Raw genomic sequence first — 22,503 nt, 5'->3', positions numbered from 1 at the left:
AGTGATGGTTGAATTAGTGCCCTTAGTTTAACACCCACACATGTGAACTTTGACAAGAAACCAAAAGTGACAAAGACACTAAAACATTTGTATTATGAGTTTTATTTAAAGAAATGAAAAATTTAATACATACAAAGATTGGATAAAAAAAACAACTTTCTTTTTAACTACATAGGAATTCTGACAGCACTCCCTATTCAGAGCAGCAAATGTCATATTAAACAGTAAAAACATTTAAATTTTATTAATGGTGTTTTAGACAAAGGATAATGTTCAGCAATGGCCGTGCTATCCACAGCATCTGAAAATGTTCTTTTCATTTAAACATATTAATTGTAAATACTAAGTCACTTGAAACCATTTAATAGAGAAATCTACTGCATCGATTGTTATCTATAAGCTATATACATGTTTTTAAAATATAATCTATCTCATAGACTGTCTTTGTATAGTCACGTGGAATACTGCATTAATTCGAAAACTATTTCTTCCATTACACTCTACACTAGTTGTTGTCTGACATTATAGTAAAACTTTTACATGTAAAATGTAAACTAGTTGCCAAGGAAAGAGTGATGAGATAAAGCCTAAATATTGATACACATTTTTGTTTTAAAAATATATAAAATAATATTTGAAATATTAAATAAAAAACGAATGCCATTAGACAAATTAATGTTTTTATCAAAAAGTAAGAAAAATGACAAAACAAACAATTATGCCAAGAGATTCAAATATAAAATTATCAAATGTAATAATTAAAACTAATTGGAGATTTTCATACTAAAGGCTATTCACAGCAATCTGATTTTTTCTTTAGAAATTTAATATTAGATTTTACATTGATCGAAAAATGAAAAAATTTGATTTCAAAATGTAAAGTTTAGCAATGCGTCCGTGTTCTGTCAACCAGATACACCAACAATTTATGGATTTGTCTCCCATTTTACGAAAATCTCCAATAGCTGAGTGTGAAATGTAAACGTATATACTTAAATGAAAATTCCTGAGCGTTCGAAATCATATTAAAATACATTTTTTAAAAATATACAATATTTAAAAATCGTTGGAAGATAAATATTTGTATTCAAAACAAATAGGAATGTTAAAAAAAATATTTTATTGTATTGTATTGTAGTATTGTAATTTCAGAGTGGTCTGATCTTGACCCCCTACCAACTGATACATGGAATAGAACTGCTTAAGCATGTATTTATATTTAGCTTGGAATTATTATACTTCGTATTCAGCGACATAAATGGATTTGAAATTTCCAACAAGTTACAACGGAAGTGACCTTACACTCTCTGTCTATGTGTTCCATCTGATTGGGTGCTGATTGGTGAAGAAGCGGTTGCGTTCGGGTTTTGAAATAAAAGGATATTTATAATGTTATTTTGTACCTGGCCAGTGAATGTCGGGCCGGTTGGAGCATCGACGGCATTATCTTTGGTATCTGGTGAAGAAGATAATTTGATATTGACATTGATGTTAATAGGTTCGGATGTGCCCTGCTGGCGCTGGTCGCTGACTCGCAGTTGATGGTTCTCAATACCGACTCCAGCAGGTCCCTTTGTGGCGTTCTGGTTTTTCATAGCATTGTCAAACTCACTTAAAAGTTGAAGAACGAGTTTCGACGTCTGCTCTGACACCGAGTAGTCCTGAACGTTCATTGTTCCAGTCTTCGTAGTAGGTTTTGTAGCGGCGTAGAGATTTCCATTTGGGTTGATCTTCCCGTTACTCGTTGGTGGGATGAGGCTTTTAGCAGTCACAGAAGCAGGAGTCCTGGAATTGATATCATTGGGATTTTGGCCACCTGTCCCAACCACGGTGATTCTAACAAGGGAGTTTATCCAGTAGACGTTGAAGGATTGTACAAACGTACACCTGGAAAGTAGGAAAACAAATACATAGACCTTAATTCTACACATTGATAGAGTAGATCAGAATTGAAAAATGAAACGCAATAGAAAACAAGATTACAAAGAGAGTTTGTGTTACACAAACTCAGAGGCGGCCCCCGTCAAAGTCGGATCCCTGTCGGATCTGCATATTCGCCAAAAATATTCAAGAGGTGATTTAATTTTGATGGTCAAAAGTAATAATGTTTCAAAGATTCATTTGCCGTAAATTTAAATTAAATAAAAAATAGTAGATTAGTTTTAGTATATTAAAACATTACAATATTGATCAAAACGTTTGGAAATGAAAATCTACACTTTTTTTTTACACTTTAAGTTTAGAAATTGAAATTCTACATCTTAATCTAGTCTATTTTAGTCTAAACTAGATCTAGAAATTCTAGATCTAGACTCTAAAATAATTTTAATTAGAATATAAATCCAGATCTAGATATACTGTAATAAAAATCTAGATCTAGTTTAAAAAAATTTAGATTTGATCTAAATCAAGATATCATTCCTTTTTTATACGCGAGTCACATAACGAGGCTTAATAAACATTACTATACCGAGTTCTTTTTTCATTTCATTTGAAGAATTAATTCCATATAACGTCAGAGGGAAAAAAAAAACCACTACGTCACACGGCCTAGCTAGACTAAAAATCGCCTTCATCAATAAGAGCCATTTATCGAGTGTTCATAGACTTTGGTGCACCGAGTGCGTTCTTTAAGCATTTCATTTAAAGAATTCATTCCATATGACGTCAAAGGAAAAAAAACACTACGTCACACGGCCTAGCTAGAATAAAAATCGCCTTCATCATTACGAGCCATTTATCGAGTGTTCATAGACATTGGTGCACCGAGTGCGTTCTTTTAGCATTTCTTTTAAAGAATTCATTCCATATGACGTCAAAGGTAAAAAAAAAACACTACGTCACACGGCCTAGCTAGATTAAAAATCACCTTCATCAATACGAGCCATTTATCGAGTGTTCATAGCCATTGGTGCACCGAGTGCGTTCTTTTAACATTTCATTTAAAGAATTCATTCCATATGACGTCAAAGGAAAAAAAAACACTACGTCACACGGCTTAGTTAGACTAAAATATGTTTTCATTAATACGAGCAATTTTTCGAGGGTTATTAGACATTGGTGCATCGAGTGCGTTCTTTTAACATTAGCCTACATTTAAAGAGTCCATTCATATGACGTCAAAGAAAAAAAATTCCATTACCTCACAATAGGCTAGTACCGTACCATAAAAAAAAATGTCTTTATTTACACGAGATATTTAACAAGGGTTGATAGACATTGGTGAGTTCTAATAGAATTTATTTAAAAAGGATCAAAGCCGCATTGTTTTTGCGTTTTGTCTGTCAGTCGGTCTGTCCGTCATCTTGATATAAAAAAAGAACAACTAAAAGTTATTAAAAATTGATTAACCTTTATTTTACGTTTCAAAACATCGCAATAATTTTTAGGTATGAACACAATTGAAAAGTTTATATAATAGATTGTTCCGGATGTTTGTATAAATAGTAAAAGAAAAAGAGAATTTCAGATAAATGTAATACCGTTAATTAAATTTTTTGGATGGTCTCGTATAAAAATTAGATGTACTACAGCCATGTGGAGAGATTTTCATACCTTACTTTGGTGTTTGGATTCTGTTTTGCTTAAAATTAATAATATTAACGATAATTAGATTTTTACATGTTTTAGGTAGAAAGTTAAATGTACTGTAAGAGAGTAGTGAGTTAAAATATTTTTCATAAAAATCCGTAAAAACATTATTTCGTAAATGAGAAGATTATTTGTTTATTAATTAGAAGTTAGTAGATTTTTAAATAAATTCGGAAATTTCTGGCGACGATCTGTAAGAAACAAAATCCGGAACTTTCTTTATTGATTACAAAACTTCTATGTTATGTTTTAGCAAGAAAATTAAATGTCTAAAAAGTAATTTTCAGTAATCAATTCTAGTAAATTACTTTTTTTAAAGCCCTGAACAACCTATTGTCGATATTTTTAAAATTTGTTTAAAGATGAAAATACGGAACAATTTGATATTGATTACCAAATTATAATGACGCATTGTCAAATAATATAAGTGTAATATTAGTAAATTATGCGATTTCAAACAATCATTAGGCATTATTCATGTTTTATAAAACAATATCCGGAACATTTTTACACTTAATGAAATATAAGTCAGTATAGAGATTTTGATTTAGCATTAATATGCTATTTACATAAAAAAACGGAACAACATATTATTGATAATGTGTTTTTGCAACGTTTAAGCATGGAAATTGAATGTAATATAAATTAGAAGAGCAAACAAACATTTGTTGGGGTTGATTAGTTTTGCACACAAAAATCCGGAACAATCAATTTTTAGATACTTAAAACTATTGAGATGTTACGGGAGGAACATTAAAGTGTAAATCAGATTTTCAATAGCTTTTAGAGTTCTAGTTTTTTAAATATAATCGTGACGGACAGACCGACCAACGGACAAAACGCACAAAAATAATCTTCTTTTATTCGGATGGGGGCACTAAACAAAAAATAAATAAAATCTGATTTTTTTTAAAAGTTTAAGGAATTGGTTTAGTACCTGATCATGTAGCGACGTTACGCTACTGCACGAAAATCGCTGCATAAAAAGTCCATTAAAAAAATGTGTGTGATATTTACATACAAAATGCATTATTAGCCTTTATAAACAAACAGAAATGTTTTCTTTTAATTTTAGCAGCTAGTTGACCAGAAAAAACATCTTTAACTATTATTTATATTTGTTGTAAACATTTCCTGTACATTTTTAAAATATATTTGACTTAGTGATACTGAAAATACATAAAGATCGTCCATCTTTGTTAGCATATTGTAACATTGCCTCCCTTACATTTACGTAATTGTTTTAGAATTGGTGTATTTTTATGAAAAAATCGCTTGCATAATTAATTTTATAAATTAAACGGTTTGCTTTTAGAAAACCAAAAGAGGCGTTGCACCTAAACTTTTGAAGCCGCATTTAATGATGAAATAATATTTTTCATATCTCTTCTAGTTTTCGAGATCTGAGTGTGACAGACGGACAGACGGACATTTTGCACAAACCTAATAGCGGCTTTTTCCCCTTACGGGGGCCGCTAAAAAGTAACATGAAAATAAATCAAAAAAATAATAAAATAAAATAAATAAAAAAAATAAATAAAATAAATAAAAAAATCAAATTTCCCTTATGAAGTCAATGATGGTATATAATATCTGATTCTATTTCTGGTAACGATCCAGTATTGCAAGGATTATTTTATAATGAGTCTTGCACAATCAAATTCTTTTATTACAGCCCAGCTCATTTCTTTGTACAACGGCGCGCAAGATGTTTATGCACGTCTATTTGTAACCATGATTTCATCTTTACCATAGACTATATATCGTCTATTATCTTTACTAAATACAAAAAGACCACTGGAGTTGAGTGCGGGAATTTCCGCTGAAATGTGTTCAAAATAAAAAGACGTCAGCCAAATCTAATTTTAAGAGTTTTTTAAAGCGTGGTCAACGGACCTCATTCACCAATCGTAAACAAACAACATTTAGCCACGTGATAATATTGATAAAACAATGAAAAAAACGCCTTTATGGATTAAGTAATTTGTATAGAAGAGATAGTGAATCACGTGGCTAAATGTTGTTTGCTTACGATTGGTGAATGAGGTCCATTAGGTAGTTATATTTTCCCCCCAAAATATACAGAAACTGTCAAATTTCTAGGAAAATCGTTAGAGACGTTTTTTTTTTTTAAATATCGGTCCTCTCGCCCAGTGTACTTACAGGACCCATGAAGAGTTGGCAAGCTTATAGAAGAAATTGTAAAAGGTAATACTCAATGATTGTCTCGATCTGGTTTCTTTAAGAACTTGAATGATTAGTTAGAAGGCACACGAATCATTATATAACGTAGATAATGTTTACGCGGTTCTTGAGTGGTTCCTTAAGGCTATTATTGCCGGTAGTGGTTACAAGCATTCCACTACCTATAAAATGTTTCCTATGTGCCGCACATAGCGTCTGACAACTTGTCAAGTCCATGGCCATCAAGTGTGGCTTAGGTCTCGGGCCTAGTGGAACTGTTAACACTAACAGAGTGGAAATAGCTGGCGCCTAAATGTAAAGCATCATACAGGAGAGGCTCGTTAGCCATTTTAAAAACTTCAGCTGCCACGTGGCTGAACCCAGACACGAGAAAGGACCTGGTGGCCCTTAGGTAGCTTCTAGCGCAAGCAATATTACTTTCTGCCTACTGCCAGTCCTTGGACGCTTTGTATACAACAGCTTCTCGAAGCGAGAAAGAGAGAGAGAGAGAGAAAGAGAAAGAGGGGTGAACTGTCTTTAGAGCGACAAAGTTTTGGCTGGTATAAAAAGTTTGAACACGTTTTTGCTCAAGTTTGCACATTTTTTTCTAATACCTGACAAAACGAGAATCAATAAAATAAATGAACCAATTAGTTAATCGACTTTTAGTAATTAGTTATTTTGTTTGGTATCAAACAAGAGAAATAACTATTTACGCATTTACATAGCGATCACGGTAAAATTCACCTAAATACCTCATTCCTTCTGCCACCCCCCATTGTTGTTCCCTACTGGTCCAGACAAGTGATATGATCACAGTGCATTGAAAAAGCCAAAAGCATGAAATTGTGCCAAACAAAAAACAATTGGTAAAAATATTTCTAATCGCAGATTTATGATTGTTAGTCTAGAATATATCTATTACAAATTTAATTACATGGCTGATCTAAACCAATTAATACACATACACTAAATATAAGCTTTGTTGTTGTTTTGTTTTTAATTAATTATTTTTTTTTATATCACAGAAGCAGGGAGATGGTGGATACTTGACGTAGGGAAACTCCGATGGTTTTTCAAATTTTAGTTATTGACATATTTAAATTCTGCGTAAAAAGTTGTAATAGTAAACATTTTACCATTTTTTATTTAAATGCTTAGAAACATTTATATTTAATAAATTAGTCAGTAAATTCTTGACTTCTAAAAAAAAACGGGGTTCTATGAGATTATGATTTAAGCTAGTTCATACGTCACTTCCCTCAACAATACTGAAAGAGAAACTAGATTTGACCAATCGTATCGCTTCATTCTTACAGTAGCTGTTAGGCTGTTAAGCTTAGTGACGGCCTAGTCCAGAGCTATGACATATATATATACATGTATAGATAGATATAAAAGCATTAGGATAATCAACTCGAGAAAAAAGGCATTTTCACCTAAGCCTCTCTCTGTCCCAAGAAGTAAATAGATCGTGTGTCTGACTGATTCGAACAAACTGGTCAGTGTAAGGCTAGTCGAGACTACGTGTAGTCGGTCGTGACAAGACAACCAAGCGATAGTGTTTGTTGTGTGTTGAGTGGTCTGGCAAGAAAATGCACACTGCCGTGGTTAGTTAAGCATGTAAATCTACTTTTAATACGCATTTTTTCTTTGCTTACAAGATCCTATATCTAACTGCATAGACAAAGATATATTTCTTTTACGAGAATGTAAACTTTGCTGTATGGTCTCCTGTTATACAATAAGTCAATAGATTAAAACACATTTGAGACGTCACCTAGAAACCCGGTGAAAGTCTGACTGTTTTGGATGCGCAGGAAAATTACGTCGGAAAAACATCAATTACTAAGTTATTATTGCAAAGAAAAAAAAATAATCATATATTCATTATCTGTAAATTAAAACACATATCAAAAATTGTCAAAACCATAGGAGTTTCGCTTTAAAAAAATGAGAAGCATGTGTCAGAAAGCATGTTAGCCTAGTGAGGCAATCAGTCAGGGGTCGCTCGAATTTCCATCTCCGATGCTTTGTGGTATTAAAGCTTTAGGAGTGAATAGTATAAAAAATCAGAAGGGTAGCCTCAGTAGGGTATGTGGGGCCGCCAATAATGGCGATGGCTGCCTGGTCGTGCTGTATGTGCGCTAGACTGTCGTTCGGTCGTCTTGATGGTCCCGGGTTCATACTATGCCCGCTGCCATCCCCTGTCATCCTGCGGGAGTTTTGGACTAGGAAGTAGATTATCTTCAACTCTGAAGGAACATCCGAAACATGTCAAATACTCAACAGACAATATTAATGGGATTCCTATGTTGGTGTCGGGGTGTGGTAGGTTACCTTACAAACAGAGAAATCTCGGGTTCGAATCTCGATTAAGAATGGGTACGTGATATAAGTCAGGGAACGTTAATGCGGTTGGTCATTGGGTTGGCCACATGACATCCTTATGAACCGTTTTTCAAAGGAACAGATGATCTATACATCATCTGTCCTATAAATCTCAAGTCCTGAATGAGGTACTTTCCTTTGATTTTCGTTGGTGCCATTAGTAATGCCTAGCATTCCTTGGTCCTGCTTCACACTCGCCTCAGTGAAGACATCCATTATCCAGGCGTTGACTCTACAGCTTTATGTGAAGCCCTCCTTTTCTAGCCTTCAAACAAAGCCTTGAGCACTCTTACTTCTATATATCGATTTATCGGCGCATTGCTTTAGCGCTATGAAAATAAAACAACGAATAAACAAATCGTAGGGCCCCATCAACCCCGAGGCTGTGTGTAGCCACACACTTTGGTTAAGTCCAGATCTTGTAGCGCTAATCGTCTAGTATTTTGTGTATGTCAGGCATGTCAAACTCATTAAGGTGTACGGGCCATATAAAAAACTTACTATGTCCTGAGGGGCCGCAGCCTAAAATCAGTTGCAAAACAGCCTACTAGTTTTATGTAAATTAGAAACAATACAATAGAATAATTATTTAATGGGATACCAGTCCTTTAGTTACCTAAATTTGTAGTACTATTTGGTAATTATAAATTATTATGATTGCTCGTTATTTTCTTTGTCCTAATGCTTGACATTCTTTCTGGGATACAAGTTTATTAAAGTCAGGTTGAAGCTTGTTTGCCACTGACACTGTCATCACTGATGACAAATTTTGATAAGATAATATCGAACGGTGAGATGTTTATTGTAACTTTCATTCTGGAAAAGAACTGCTCACAGAGATCAGTGCTTCCAAACATAGCAAGAATTCGGGCTGCAAATTTCCGCAATTCAAAATACCTTACAGACTGCTTTTCTATCAGCTCTAGTTGCACATTATAGCAGCATTTTCAGAAGCAAATGAGAATGGAGATACAAACAACGAAAATTCTTGCTCGTATGAAACGCAGTCACGAAAACGGTCATTAAAAGTATCTACTAACGATTCCAGGTGTAGGACATATCAAGCAAATCTTGTAGCTTTATTTAATCTTTTTAGTTCCTGACACGTTGAGAAGTGAACAAGATTTTCTATTCATATTTGATTTATCCACAGTCGTAATTTTGCTTGAAAGCACTTCACATGATCACGCGCAGTTGTGACAATTTTGTCTTTACTTTGAATTTTCAAATTCAAGTCTTTCAGGTGACCAGCGAGATCCTGAATCCATTCCTCAGTTTGGAAATGTTCAACAGGTTCACCTTTCATGTTCAGAAACAATACATTTTCTTCACGCAGTGCAAAAAATCTCAGCTTTAACGACACACTCCTTCATAAAATCACATTCACTAAATGATTTGCTATGGCTTGCAATTAAGTTTAGACAAAATGTAGCTTGCATTCACTGCAGACTCATTCTCGTTGTTCAGCTTAACAACTACTTGTTTCAATTCAAGTAGCTTGTTATCTCTTATTTTCCAGCGTAATAGTCTAACATTATTTTGATAATTTTTGAAGTGGCCAAGCGGGCCGCATGCTAATTGGTCGCGGGCCGCATGCGGCCCCCGAACACCCTGTTTGACATGCCTGGTGTATGTATTAGATCTAGATCTACATACGTAGCGCAATGATATTCATTTTTTTAAACTAACTAAACGCTCGGTAAATCAAAAATTTTAACCAAATCACTCGATGCCAGAAAACATTACATCAAAAGCACTTGCCTAGATAAAATAAAGCATGCAGTCTACTACACGGTTACATAACTGACCTCATTTTATATACAGAGCCAATGACGGCACTTGCGGGAGCTGACCAATCAAATCCAACACTCGTTTTCATTTCATTGGTCGAGTGGGTGATGGCTGTGTTCTGTGTTGATCCCTAAAAGAAATAGAAATAAATCATTTTTAGCGGCCGCCGAAAGATGAATATCCACTATTAGTTTTGTGTGATCCGTCCGTCCGTCCCGTTTACATCACAGATATTAGAAATGATTTTTTTCTGAATACGAATAATTTAATTTTTAAAATTAAATACGTAAACATTTTTTTCTAAAAAATACTAGTTTTTAAAACTATTAGGCTAACAATTAATATTATTTAAAAAAAAAACACTGGAAGGTATTATATCAAAGGTGACCCTTCAATATATTCTTAACACAATTATGCAAATTTTTTTTTTTATCAAAATTTTTTTGTTATAAAATGTATTACTAAGTTGAAAGCTTTGTGTTATCAATACCATATTTGTTTTTTTTACACTTGTTATGGCGACGTAACGGTCTATTAAGTATGTATATAAGCCTAATGTAATTTAAAACAGCATTCAATAAGCAGTGTTTCACATCATGCATATGAATTGCCATATGAAGGATCAATAATGATTAAAATCCTAATCTAAGGGAAAAGTCTCTTCCTTCAGGCGTTGAATGACAGATTAGCCCTTTACAAAACAATTAAATCAAGAAGATAATCATTCAATTACATCAGTTAGGCCGGGTTCACATTGAACAATACCTTCATAACTATCAGTTTATTGAAGGCATATGAATATTAACAATGTAATTAAAAAAATATTAATAAATCTCTGTATCCTGTGGTATCATGTCTTTGTAGTTCATAGTCTCCGGTATTCTTGCGGAAAATATTGAGACCTGCCTTTTTACCTGCCTGAGTGGACCACTTCTTGGATCGATTATATTGTTCCGCCTACATAAACTATTGTACAAGTCTCAAAAAGATTGGTGAAACGGTGCTGTTTTAAAAAAATACCAGATATACATGCAGATAGACATATTTTTAAAAAATGTCCTTAGATAATTTACCGATACAGAGCTAAAATAGAGCTTACAGAAAAAAACTAAACCCCTTACAGAAGAACTAAACCACTTTATGAAGAACTAAACCACTTTATGAAGAATTAAACCCCTTACTGAAGAAATAAACCACTTTATGAAGAACTAGATCACTTTATGAAGAACTAAATCACTTTATGAGGAACTGAACCACTTTATGAAGAACTAAACCACTTTATGAAGAACTAAACCACTTTATGAGGAACTAGGCCGCTTTATGAGGAACTAAACACTTTATGAAGAACTAAATCACTTTATGAAGAACTATCCACTTACTGAACAGTTCTGCAGGTGAGCGACCTTTGAAGATGATGACGTCAGATAGAATTGTCCAACTGTTTTATTCGATTGGTCATCATTCTCACTGGCGGCACACATGAAGCCCATAAAAGGACTTCCCTTGCTGGACAGCGTCACTGAAATGGAACATTTTAAAGTAAATTGATACATGCTAATTAAAAAATGTAAATGTTTAAGCAATGTTATTCTCAGCACACATTCCAATGTGAATCAATAAATCTGTCTAAAAAAATTTGAAAGATAATAAATATGCATGTATGTAAATCGAACTCCTGAAGACAATGGTTTTGACTGTGTTCTATGTGGTAAAATATGTAGGTCACTGTTAGCTCGCAACGTGTGTGTTTTTTTTTAAAGTTATTCTTTCTAGGATTACTTGAGTTTGTATCTTGTTTGTTTGTTCTTAGTTCATTAGCGCTTAACTATCTAATTGTTGAAATTTCTTTTAATACTTCAGTATTTTCTTGGTAACATTATCTTATGTAACAATCTGCCAGTTTCTCATACCGGTTAGGCTCTACGGGTGTGACATCTGAGTGATACCTCTGTTCAGAGATGTAGAGATTCTGACGGTACTGAGTGTACACTGATCCGCTCTTGAACAATGTAATAATGGAATATTATAAACTGAAACCTTCATTGAGGATCTGTACGATAAACCAAACAATCTCAAGGGAGCTAAATCAATAAATAGCTTCATAGTTGCCAACTATATAAAAAGTTAGGTTACGAACGGGAGAGATTTAAAATCTTGTCTACGAGAGGTTGTAAGTTACACTAATCGTATGTAATTTAAAACTTGATTAGTAATGTTTTCATACTTCGGAGGTATTGCATGTGCATTCTTATAGTCGATTTTCAAACGTCGCGGAAACACTATAAATAGAAAGCCGTTTGGTGTATCCGGTGTACAAAATCAAGGAAGCGCCGACAACGTAGATCTTTTTAAAAAGGTTAGATAAACACCACTGTGATAGTGGTGAAACGAAGAATAGTAAACCAATGATCCATAATATTCACGTTTGCCCCTCTGGCATCTAATGCAATTTAGAATTAACTGGATTACGGTTCTTAGAAACTTCCAATGATTTCAACGACAAAATTTGTGGTAAAGCAACTCTCGTTGCTATTGACAACCAAATGACACGTTATATTATGTGATACACACAGACACAAAGACAACGCGTACCAGAAACTCTGCCTCCTGGTTCAACCGTTGCTCGACTCACGCTCATGGCATACGGTGGTGTCGACGTCTGCAGCTCATCATTGTGACCAGGTTTAAGAGTCTTGCACGAGTAGTAAGGTCCACCTGATGGGAACCCGTGGCTCAAGGTAGCAGTCACCAAAATGAAGACAGCAATCAAGACGCTGGCCATTTTTTTTTTCTCTCTCTCTCAATGTTGGCTGCTAAAAGAGAAAGCACAAGCATCACAAAGTGGGCGTGTTAGCAAAACAAAAGTTTAAAAGAATTAAATCTAAAAAACAAAATACAGTTCCAGTTAGAATGTGATGCAGCTGACATTGCTCAATAATAGCATTTAAAAAGTTCGTTACACAAACTCGAAGGCCCCTTTGGGTCCGTTTTTCTTTACTCAAAAGTAATAATGGTAATGCAAACAAATGAATGAAATCAGATCATTATGCCTGAAGGACAACGTCTTTGGCTACTTCAGTTCACATTGTATGGATGTTGGTCGTATGAACTAACAAAGAAATTAGTAAAAAAAAAATATTTACAAAATCCCTGACATCCATTGATTAATTTGTTCCCTGCCTCGTGTTAAATGGTAGCATTAAAGAGCTCACATTCCGAAGACGACATCCGTATGTCTTGGAACTCGAGAACGGATCATCAGTAACACGAACCGCCGTCTTTAAAAATGGTTTATAAGTAAGTGCATGCTAAATAAACAAAAAAATGTGTTCGCTTTCAAAAGACGAAACGTAGACGTTACACCTATATCAAGCAAAATCAGACTTTTAATAGCGCTATTAGGTCTTGAGATGTATAAGAGATAGATACTCTGACAGATGGACATCTTTTTGGCCTGCGGGGAGCGCTAAACAAAAAAAGCCATTTGTTACACCGCGTGTAAAGCGTTTTAAAGAGATGAAAAATGTTCGTTATTGTTAATTTGATTGGTCAGTTCACATACCCCACATCATTCTCCTCCCCTACCCCCAAAGCTGTCCCCCTCCCCAATCCATTTCGTACTTGATAGAATTATTACATGGTCATGGAGAATCTTTTTGACTCGCACATAGGCGTTGAACATGAGATACCAGACACCTGCTCTTTCATAGGAAGACAATCAGGAGGAAGAAGCCCTACATAGGAGGACAACGGCGAGGACAAAGCCTTACCTAGGAGGACAATGATGAGGACAAAGACTTACATTGGAGGACAAAGGCGAGGACAACGCCTTTCAAAAGAGAACGCAGAGGAAACTAAGACAAAGCAAAGTAAAAAAAAAAAACACATGACGAAGTAAACTTTAAAAAAACACAACAGTCTTGCAATGTATTTACTGAAATATGTCAGTAAATGATTGACTTTAAAACTGAATAAAACCAAGTACATATCGTATTTCTCAGACCAAGCGACTCTACTTAGTAGTTCGTCCTTCGCGGATTATTTACGTTCCACAACAGTGCGTCGATAAGAAGCAAAGTGTTCAGCCCGGAAATTAACACACAAAAAACAACAACAACAAAAAACAGATTTTGAAGTGTTCTGGTGTGTCTTATAACTGTCTTAAATATACCAACAACTGTCCAAGACACACAAGATCTGTTCACCATCTGTCTTCACCCCTGTCTTTTGCTAGGAGTCTCTTCCATAGCCATGCTCGTCCATTTCATAATGTTGTCCTCTCATCGCTTCCCTGGTCCGCCTCTGACAATTATATATGGGGAACGATATGGCCTCTCTTGTGCCGATGTGACAAAATTAAAATCAAATAACAAAATGTCTCCACTTCACAATCACAAGAATAAGTCGTAAACTGGACCACATCGACCTCTTGTGTCACATCGGCAGTGGCGTAGCTAGGGATTTGGGGGCCGGGGGGCTGGACCTCTTTAAGGGCCCCCTTGCATTTTGACATTCGACATCATGACATGAGATAATGGCGTAATATTTAATGTAAAAACAAATTTCAAGTGGTGGCCGGAGGTATTTTCAAATTTGGACCCCCGCCTCCACCCTAGCTACGCCACTGCACATCGGTATGGTCCAACTTCAGGTCGTGTTTAAAAATTAAGTCGTCTCTGTATTGAGACAAAAATGTCTCTGTGTCTTTATAGTCCTTAACTCTTTCTCTCCGTAATTATTTATCACATTCTGGTGGCATCAACGTTGGTATCGTCAGTTAGGAGAGAAAGAGTTAAAGCTAATTCTAATGTATTCTCCAATTATCATTTATTCCCCCAGACTCCGCTAGCCCCTTTCTTTTACGACATGAATCTAAAGATGTACTACGTGCTACTTCCGGTTGCACCCCCCCTCCCACGACTGTGGTATCACTTACCCTTATCGTTTGCTAAGTTTCCTTTGAGTTTATAGTGTCTGTGAAACGTCTGACTGGAGGCCTATCGGTCACGGTCGTGAGCCTGGTCTAGGTCTAGTAAGTGAGCCGCGTGAGACCCAACAACCTGGCATTAACTAGACACTTTACAGCCACACACACACACGGTGACAATGGACACCACGGCAAAGCAGAAAGAAATGTGTGGAGGGGGAAGCCAAAGAAGACACGGAGAAAGGTGACCTAGCACTCGGAACAGATTGTTAGCATGTGATCAATTGCCAAACTGCTGACGTGGTGATGTCTATTGCAAAGAAGTGGAGTCGCAAGGTGGGGGCGAAAGGAGCGGACGGCGCCAGATCACCCTATTAGGGCGTGACGCAAAAAGTGGTAAAATGTCAGTGACAACCCACATTTTACAGTCGCGAAAAGATCACTGTATAATTTCAATAGTTCTATTTGTATTATAGACGCACTACTAAATAGCAATTGAATTAGATCTAGAATTTTAAAGTATGGCTTTTTCAGTGGCCCTCGAAAGGGGAATAACTGCTATTAGATTTTTTGTGGTCCAACCGTCCGTCTGTCCCATTTAGATCACAGAAACTAGAAAAGATATTGAAAATCCGACATCATAATATTTTAGACCTTTCAAAGTTCTGATGCAAAGACTACTTTTTTTTCTTTTCTGAAAGCGAATCATTTAACTTTTAAAAGTAAATATGCCAGCATTTTTTAAAAATAAAATACGCCATTTTTACAACTATTTACTATTAATAGTAAAAAAGTATGGGAGACTATATTTTGAAGGGAAGCCACTCACTTATATATTTTTAAAATAGTTATTCAAAGCTCAAAATTTTTGTTACTTTCTAAAAAAAATGTTTTCTGTTATATAAACTGCTTAAATTTAAAATACAATGTTTGCTTTGTTGAAAGAATATATTTAGTGTGTATATAAGTCGAATATAATTGAAAACATCATTATAAGGCAGTGCTTCATATTATGCAGTACATGGTTGCACTGTAATTTACAAATTCAGAGGTATTACTAAAGAGAAATGTTTCTTCCCTGAGGCCTTGAACGAAAGATTGGTCCGTAAGAAAACGATGAATCAGATAATCCTTCAATAACATCGGATAAGCCAGGTTTACGTTGAACCGTATCTTCTCAATCATCAATTCATTGAATACATATGAATATTAACAATGTAATAATACTATGATTAAATACGTACGTATCTCCGTATTATGTGGTTTCATGTCGTCAGTCGGCCTAACAATATTATATAATATCGACAAAACTATTTATGTGTCTTCTTTTTGAATTGTCAGAGATAAGGTCGTGGTTGTTGATAGTTTGTAGTTCATAATTTCTTATATTCTCTCTGAAAATATTGAAACCTGCCTTTTTGCCTGCCTGAGTGTACCACTTCGGGGGCCGATTGTGAGTTTGTGTTTCCACACAAACTCTCTTTGTAACCTAGTTTATGTCATCGATTCAGGACCGGATTTAGACTTTTTGAGCAATGGAGGCCCATTATAATCAACATAATTGCTTTTTTTTTCTCTTTCTTCAAAATGATTGAAAGTAACCCTGGGGGAATTTTTTTTTTGGGGGGGGGGGCGACCAAGCAAGTGTAGGCCCTAAGCTATAACTTATGTTGCCTACAGGTAAATCCAGCGTTGCATTGTTTCTAATTCCGAGTAGTGTCATGAGCTCTCTTCTTGTGACCCTGGTGTTGTCAACCTGTTACATTCGTGTCACTGACATGTCAGGTTGGTCAGTGGGCTGGTTTGACAATTAAGATCTAGGTCAGTTAAGAGACCATAAGAACGCTCTCACACCTGGGAAACAATAAAAGTCCTTAGTTCTCCGTGCGTGTCGGTTCAGGTTCGTTTCCTTTGAACATAATTTGATGGTAGATTCTGTGTACGGAATACGAAATCTTAAGTTCAGATCAGACTTTGATGACCCGTAATGTCAATGGCGTAGCTAGGAATTAGCCATCATTTGGGGGGCCCTAGGGGGCTTGACCTCTTTAGGTACCCCTGCATTTTGAGTAATATTTAATGAAAAAAAAAACAATTTTGAACACTCATTTGGGGGCCCTCTCAAGTGGGACCCGGGGGGGGATTTACACATTCTCCCCCCTCCTCTCCCACCCCTAGCTACGCCACTGCGTAATGTGTGTTTGTCTTGAAACCCTTCAAACATAGCCTAGAACATCATAGAGATTAGAGAAGAAAGGAAATAAATGAGGTCTTATATTTAGTGGTTGTCTCAGGCTGGTCTTATATCAACAAGTGATTCAACTGAATCTAATGGAATTAACTCTTTTACTTCCGCAATTATTTTCCACGTTCTAACATTTAAAAAAATTTTTTTTTTCACATTTGTCCATTCTACTCTTTTATGATTAAACTTCAATAACATTTTTCTTGATAATCTGAAAACGTTACTTTTGGTATATAATTATTCGAGAATGAATTATCTTTTTATATAACACAAATTCAAGTTTATAAAGCCAAAAATTAATTTAATATAATGGGGCCAAACAAACAATGATATCGTCAATTAGGAGAGAAAGAGTTAAAATAGTTTTCCCCCTAGTTTTATTTAGAGTACATTCGTTGGACGAATGTTTCAGCACGGGGTCCCTAGACCTATAATACCTCTAAATACAAAATAGTTTGTTGGTCGCCCTCATAGTAGGACGGTTATGATGTATATCGTATGGATTAGATTAAAGCCTGGACATTAGCTATGATTTTATAATCAGTAAGTTTGATGCATAAAAAACTGTACATCAACTATGGTCCGTATAACTGGACCTTAATTACGGTCAGTAAAGCTTGATGAGCAACAAACTGGACATTAGATGGCCAGTGCATTCTGATGAATTAAAAAAAACTGGACATTATGTTCAGTACAGTTTGCTGAAATACAAACTGACCATTAGCTATGGTCACTACAGTTTGATGTATTACAAACTGAACAGTAGCTATTGCAAGTCTAAAATTTTTCTTAACATTCATTGTCTTACTATATTTCTGACAGGACTAAAGATTAGGAAGGAGCATGTCGCCAAAGTTTATCTTAGAAACTCTCGATGTTCTAGTTCTTTCTACAGGATTTCTGGTGTATGTTTAGTGTTGTATTTACAGCCAGATAATTATAGGCGACGTTCGTTGATTATGAATGTTAATTGTTCGTCGCTAGGATATGTATAGTTTGAGAGTTACTTTTTCAATTTTTTGTTGGTCAAAAGTAAATTGATCAATTATTTTTAATTGGTATTGAAGCAATTACATAATAATAGAGATATTTTAAACAAAAAAAAACATAACAAAAAAAAAAAACAAAAAAAAAAAAACAATAAATTAACATAACATTTCAGTATGTAGGCCTAGGGCATGGGTGCAAGGAAAGACAAAAAATGTGTATGTATTTTCAGGAAAAGTGTTTTTTTTTTAAACATTGAGTGTAATCTTAATTTAAGGTTTTGTTAAATTATTTTTCTATCTCTTAGAAGAGACAGGCGCTTGGCTTCCGAACCGGCGGTTCCGTGTTCGAATCCTGGAGACTGGGATTTTTAAATGTCGTTTGTTTTGGGCGCCTCTGTCCACCCAGCCCTAATGAGTACCTGACACACTTGTAGGTTTGTCGTTGAGCTGGCCACATGACAGCCTGTTTAACCGCGTGCCACAGAAACAGATAACCTTTACATCAAAAGGTCTGAAAAAGGAACTTTACTTACTTTCGAGGAAAAAGTTAGCTGAAAATATCATTAAATTTATTACACTCTTCGACCTCATAATAGTCAGACTCGTGATCTGGCAGTCACAAATTTAAATTTGAACATGGAATCTACATTACATTAAATGTAGATTTTGTTTCCAGTGGAATGTATGTTATAGTTACCATTTGAAATTTGCTTGATCAGATCTTTATTCGAAATATAATTGTTATAGAAAAGGTAAAGTAATTAATGAAAAAAAACAATTTACATTTTGTGCAATGGCATTTTATGTCATAAACCGATAAAAATAAAGAGAGAGACCGTGTGTGTGTGAGAGAGAGAGAGAGAGAGAGAGAGAGAGAAAGAGAGAGAGCAACGTATTTACAGCTCCTTATTTTTTAATACCAGGTCAAAATATCATGGGATTTGTGTTTTATTTAGTTTCTTAAAACTAAAGATCACTATTTGTGTCAAGAGTGAATTCCCAGCATTCAAACGATCATCCATGTTTTTACTATCAGTAGATAAATACAATTTAAAGTAAAGACAGAAATAAATGGAGATGGGCGGTCTACAGATCTTGTGTGGTGTCCCAGCGTTTCAACAGAGTAAGGGATAGGTGAAGGTGAATATGGTGATCAGTCGATATATAAAATGAAAAAGTAAATAAAATGAGGGGGGAGTGGGTGAAGCAAGTATTATGTGAGTTAAAAGAGTTAAAAGGTTTTTCTTTCATTTAACTCTCCAGACTGATCTAGCGAGGTGAACCCTTTAGGGCTTGTCCTCCAAGGCCCAAAGACCAATCGTCACGAACTCTCCTCCTACCCACCCCTATCCACTTTTTTTTCAGGATTCTATTTTCACATGGACATCAAACTTCCTACTGTTGGTACAGACTAACAGTATTTGACTAACGGTATCAGTCGAGAGCCGGGTCAGCTGAGGTAGTGACCGCTGGTCAACCGCACAAAGGTAACTTTTGCTGTCACGTGTCATGCTAGAACAGGACAGTAAACAGAGGACCCGAGGGTATGGGAAAAGTGGGGGTAGTGGTGGTCTGGGTGGTGGGGAATGTTAAGGCGTGGGAAGAAGGAAAAGGGTTGTACGGATATCACGTGACGAGGTGGTTATGGAATGAGAGAAGGTTTCGTGTCGGCACCACCAGCCCAAGAACGTGCCGAGAAATAGGAAAACAACTCTTAAAAAGGTATTTCGAGGCAGGGGCGTATCTTGCTGAAAGTGAGAAAAATTTGAAGAACCACATTATTTTAAATTTACTCAATATATAAGTAAAGTTCCCTTTTCAGATCTATGGGGCAGATGATGTAAAGGTTAACTGTTTCTGTTGCCCACGGTTAGCGAGGTTGTCATACAACCAGCACAACTACCAACCACCTTTGTCTTCCCCTACTAGTGTAGGTTCCCATTAGAGCTGGGTGGACTCAGAGGCGCCCATTCAATATAGTCTAAACGAAATTTTTTTTTTTTAAAATAATATTTCTATTTCGAAAGAATGCCTGTAATGTACAAGATAAAATAAGATATTGAAATTTCTTCTCCGAGGCGCGGTGACTGAGAGGTAAAGCGCTTGGCTTCTGAGCCAAGTACCGTATTCGAATCCTTGAATTTTTTTAAATTTTGGGATCTTTGGTTACCTGACATTAGTTGGGGAAAAGTCATGGAGGTTGTTCGTTGTGTTGGCGAAATGTCACCCTCGATAATCGTGGACCATAGAAACAGATGACTTTTTACATCATCGGCCTTATGGATCAAAAGCTCTGAATGGGGAATTTTACTTTTAGTTTCTTCTGAGACACAAACTCCAACTTTATTCTTAAAACCCCAACGCCCCATTCACCTTTGAACTTCAGCTCTGAAAAGAGACTAATTTATCGAAATCAAAAGAGCGCTGGTAATTTTGCCGAAAGTGGAAAAAAAAAAAGGGGGGGGGAGGTATAGAAAATAGAAATCATTCCTCAACCCATTTGCAACTCTATTAAAATTGTAGACAACTGAGTTAATAGAATATATTATGCACCAAAAAATGAGATTTGTACTTAGTATATCTTGGGAATATTATTTTATTATGTATATATATATATATATATATTATCGTATACACAAGTATGCCAATCTATAGACATTAAGTTGTTTTTTTTCTTGTGTGCATCCGAATACGGAAGTGTTGATAAGCGAATTTTTAAATAAACCTTTTAATAACTTCTGTGCACATTTTTACAAAGCTTATATTAACTTACTCTGTCTGTCTGTCTATCTGTCTGTCTGGTAAAAGGTATGTACAGGTGATTTCTCCCAGACCCATTCTCGGATCAAGTTGAAACTTCGCCCAATGATTCATTGGCATAGACAAGACATGAATTGATAAAAAAAAAAATAATTAGTCAATTAATTATTGGTAATTATTAATTATTTTGTTTGATGCCAACAAGGGAAAATAATCCTTCAGTATTTATATATATGGCTAAATTTGCAGGGGTTAGCCCCATTAAATAATTGTAAACGCTATTTCTCCCTCACGCATTTTTCGATTAATTTGATACTTTAAAAAAATATTTATTTTATCTAAAAAAAAACACACGAATCAATTAAAAAAGAACAACTACAATTAATTAATTATTGGTCATTAATTATTTTGTTTGAAATCGAATAGGGGAAATAACTTGTACATTATTGAAAGATTTAGTTTTAAGGGCGAAGTTCTTCCCCTTTAGATATTTTTTTTAAAGTATTTTTTGTTTTGTTTTTGTTTGTTTTTATGATAGCACTGTACAAGAGCATTTCTAAAGCTGTTTTGCTTGTACCTCACATTTCTTATTATTTAGTTGGTTATCAGTGAGCTTTCAACATGGCGACCTTTAACATTGTTGAGTTTGTCTGCGTCAAAATCTCTCCCAATCTTTTACTTTTGATTCTCTCACGTTTTCCTTTAGTTTCCCAAAAGATCGCCACCACATTTGTTCATTTCGCCTTCTTTCTTTTTGTATCTCTAACTGAATTTTATTGCGGAACGTGAACGGGATCTTGAAAATGTGAATGTTAACTAAGAACAGATTACTCTTGTTTGCTTTCAGTTTGTTAACCCGTTACCATGATGTTAATGTATGATTGGGTCCTATTTAATTCTATATTGGATTATGTTTTTGTATGTGAACAATTGTTACAAATTTAATATTTTGTACAGTATTTTCAATTCTTCTCCTTGACATGCTTTTTTTTTAGAGTATAGTTTATGCAAACGATTAAAGGTCATACATCAGGTCCTAAATTAAAATTATTCCATCAAAGCACAAAGTTGCTATCATACATCAGGTCCTAAATTACAATTTTTCCACCAAAGCGAAACGTCTTTGATGGTGATTTCTCTTATTAGAATAAATTAAGGGAACATCAATAACTGAGTAATTTAAAAGTGTGTGTATATAAACTGTATATAAACTGTTTCGTAAAAAAAAAAAAACAGCAGAGAAGAATGTATTACCTTACTATTAGAAGATGTCTCTAAGTGAACAGTTCAAAATGTTTCTCTTTGTCTTTGTACTTGCTTTGATAGTAAGTCGCAAGTCTCCTCACACTTTATACTCCTTCTCTGTTTGGACATGACGAGAGTTCTCTCCCCTCCATTAGGCCACATCTTAAGGCGATTGTTTCCCCTTCCCGTTCATTCATCATAGACCACGCCCACGCCAAGTCATGTCGCGTACTTCTGAAGAAAGAACCCAAGGGGGAAAATTTAAATAAAAATAATGTGGATCAAGCCTTTTTTTTTAAATTTATTTTAAGATTAGTTTGTTTTTAATAATTCTTTGCGCATATATTCGAATTTGTGTTTGTTCTATTTGACTGCCTTGT

At 35.1% G+C, this 22,503-nt stretch overlaps 1 protein-coding gene across 3 annotated transcripts; it reads right to left on the bottom strand.

Moving 5' to 3' along the window:
* Positions 1 to 81: 81 nt before the first annotated feature.
* On the bottom strand, positions 82 to 22,291 carry LOC106050841 (putative ferric-chelate reductase 1). 3 transcript variants are annotated; one of them, XM_056029939.1, is made up of 5 exons: positions 22,133 to 22,291; positions 12,550 to 12,770; positions 11,337 to 11,476; positions 9,975 to 10,087; positions 82 to 1,887 (listed from the first exon to the last, which is right to left on the bottom strand). In XM_056029939.1, exons 2-5 carry the CDS (start codon positions 12,737 to 12,739, stop codon positions 1,299 to 1,301), a joined length of 1,032 nt encoding a protein of 343 aa, XP_055885914.1. In that variant the 5' UTR covers positions 12,740 to 12,770; positions 22,133 to 22,291; the 3' UTR covers positions 82 to 1,298. The 3 variants fall into 3 exon arrangements, with proteins under 3 accessions (XP_055885914.1, XP_055885915.1, XP_055885916.1); XM_056029940.1 differs by having other exon boundaries at positions 12,550 to 12,767; positions 22,133 to 22,265; XM_056029941.1 differs by having other exon boundaries at positions 22,138 to 22,257.
* Between the last annotated feature and the right edge of the window lie 212 nt (positions 22,292 to 22,503).

Source organism: Biomphalaria glabrata, chromosome 5, assembly GCF_947242115.1.
Source record: "Biomphalaria glabrata chromosome 5, xgBioGlab47.1, whole genome shotgun sequence".
Taxonomy (NCBI): domain Eukaryota; kingdom Metazoa; phylum Mollusca; class Gastropoda; family Planorbidae; genus Biomphalaria; species Biomphalaria glabrata.
This window is presented reverse-complemented; position numbering and strand designations above follow the sequence as displayed.

Excerpts from the sequence above, each read along its gene's own strand:
- LOC106050841 (XM_056029939.1), bottom strand. The coding sequence starts at position 12,739 with ATGGCCAGCGTCTTGATTGCTGTCTTCATTTTGGTGACTGCTACCTTG. Across the intron at positions 11,477-12,549 it reads ACCAGGAGGCAGAGTTTCTG|TGACGCTGTCCAGCAAGGGA; the intron begins GTACGCGTTGTC and ends GTTCCATTTCAG. Across the intron at positions 1,888-9,974 it reads GGCTCTGTATATAAAATGAG|GTGTACGTTTGTACAATCCT; the intron begins GTCAGTTATGTA and ends CCTACTTTCCAG.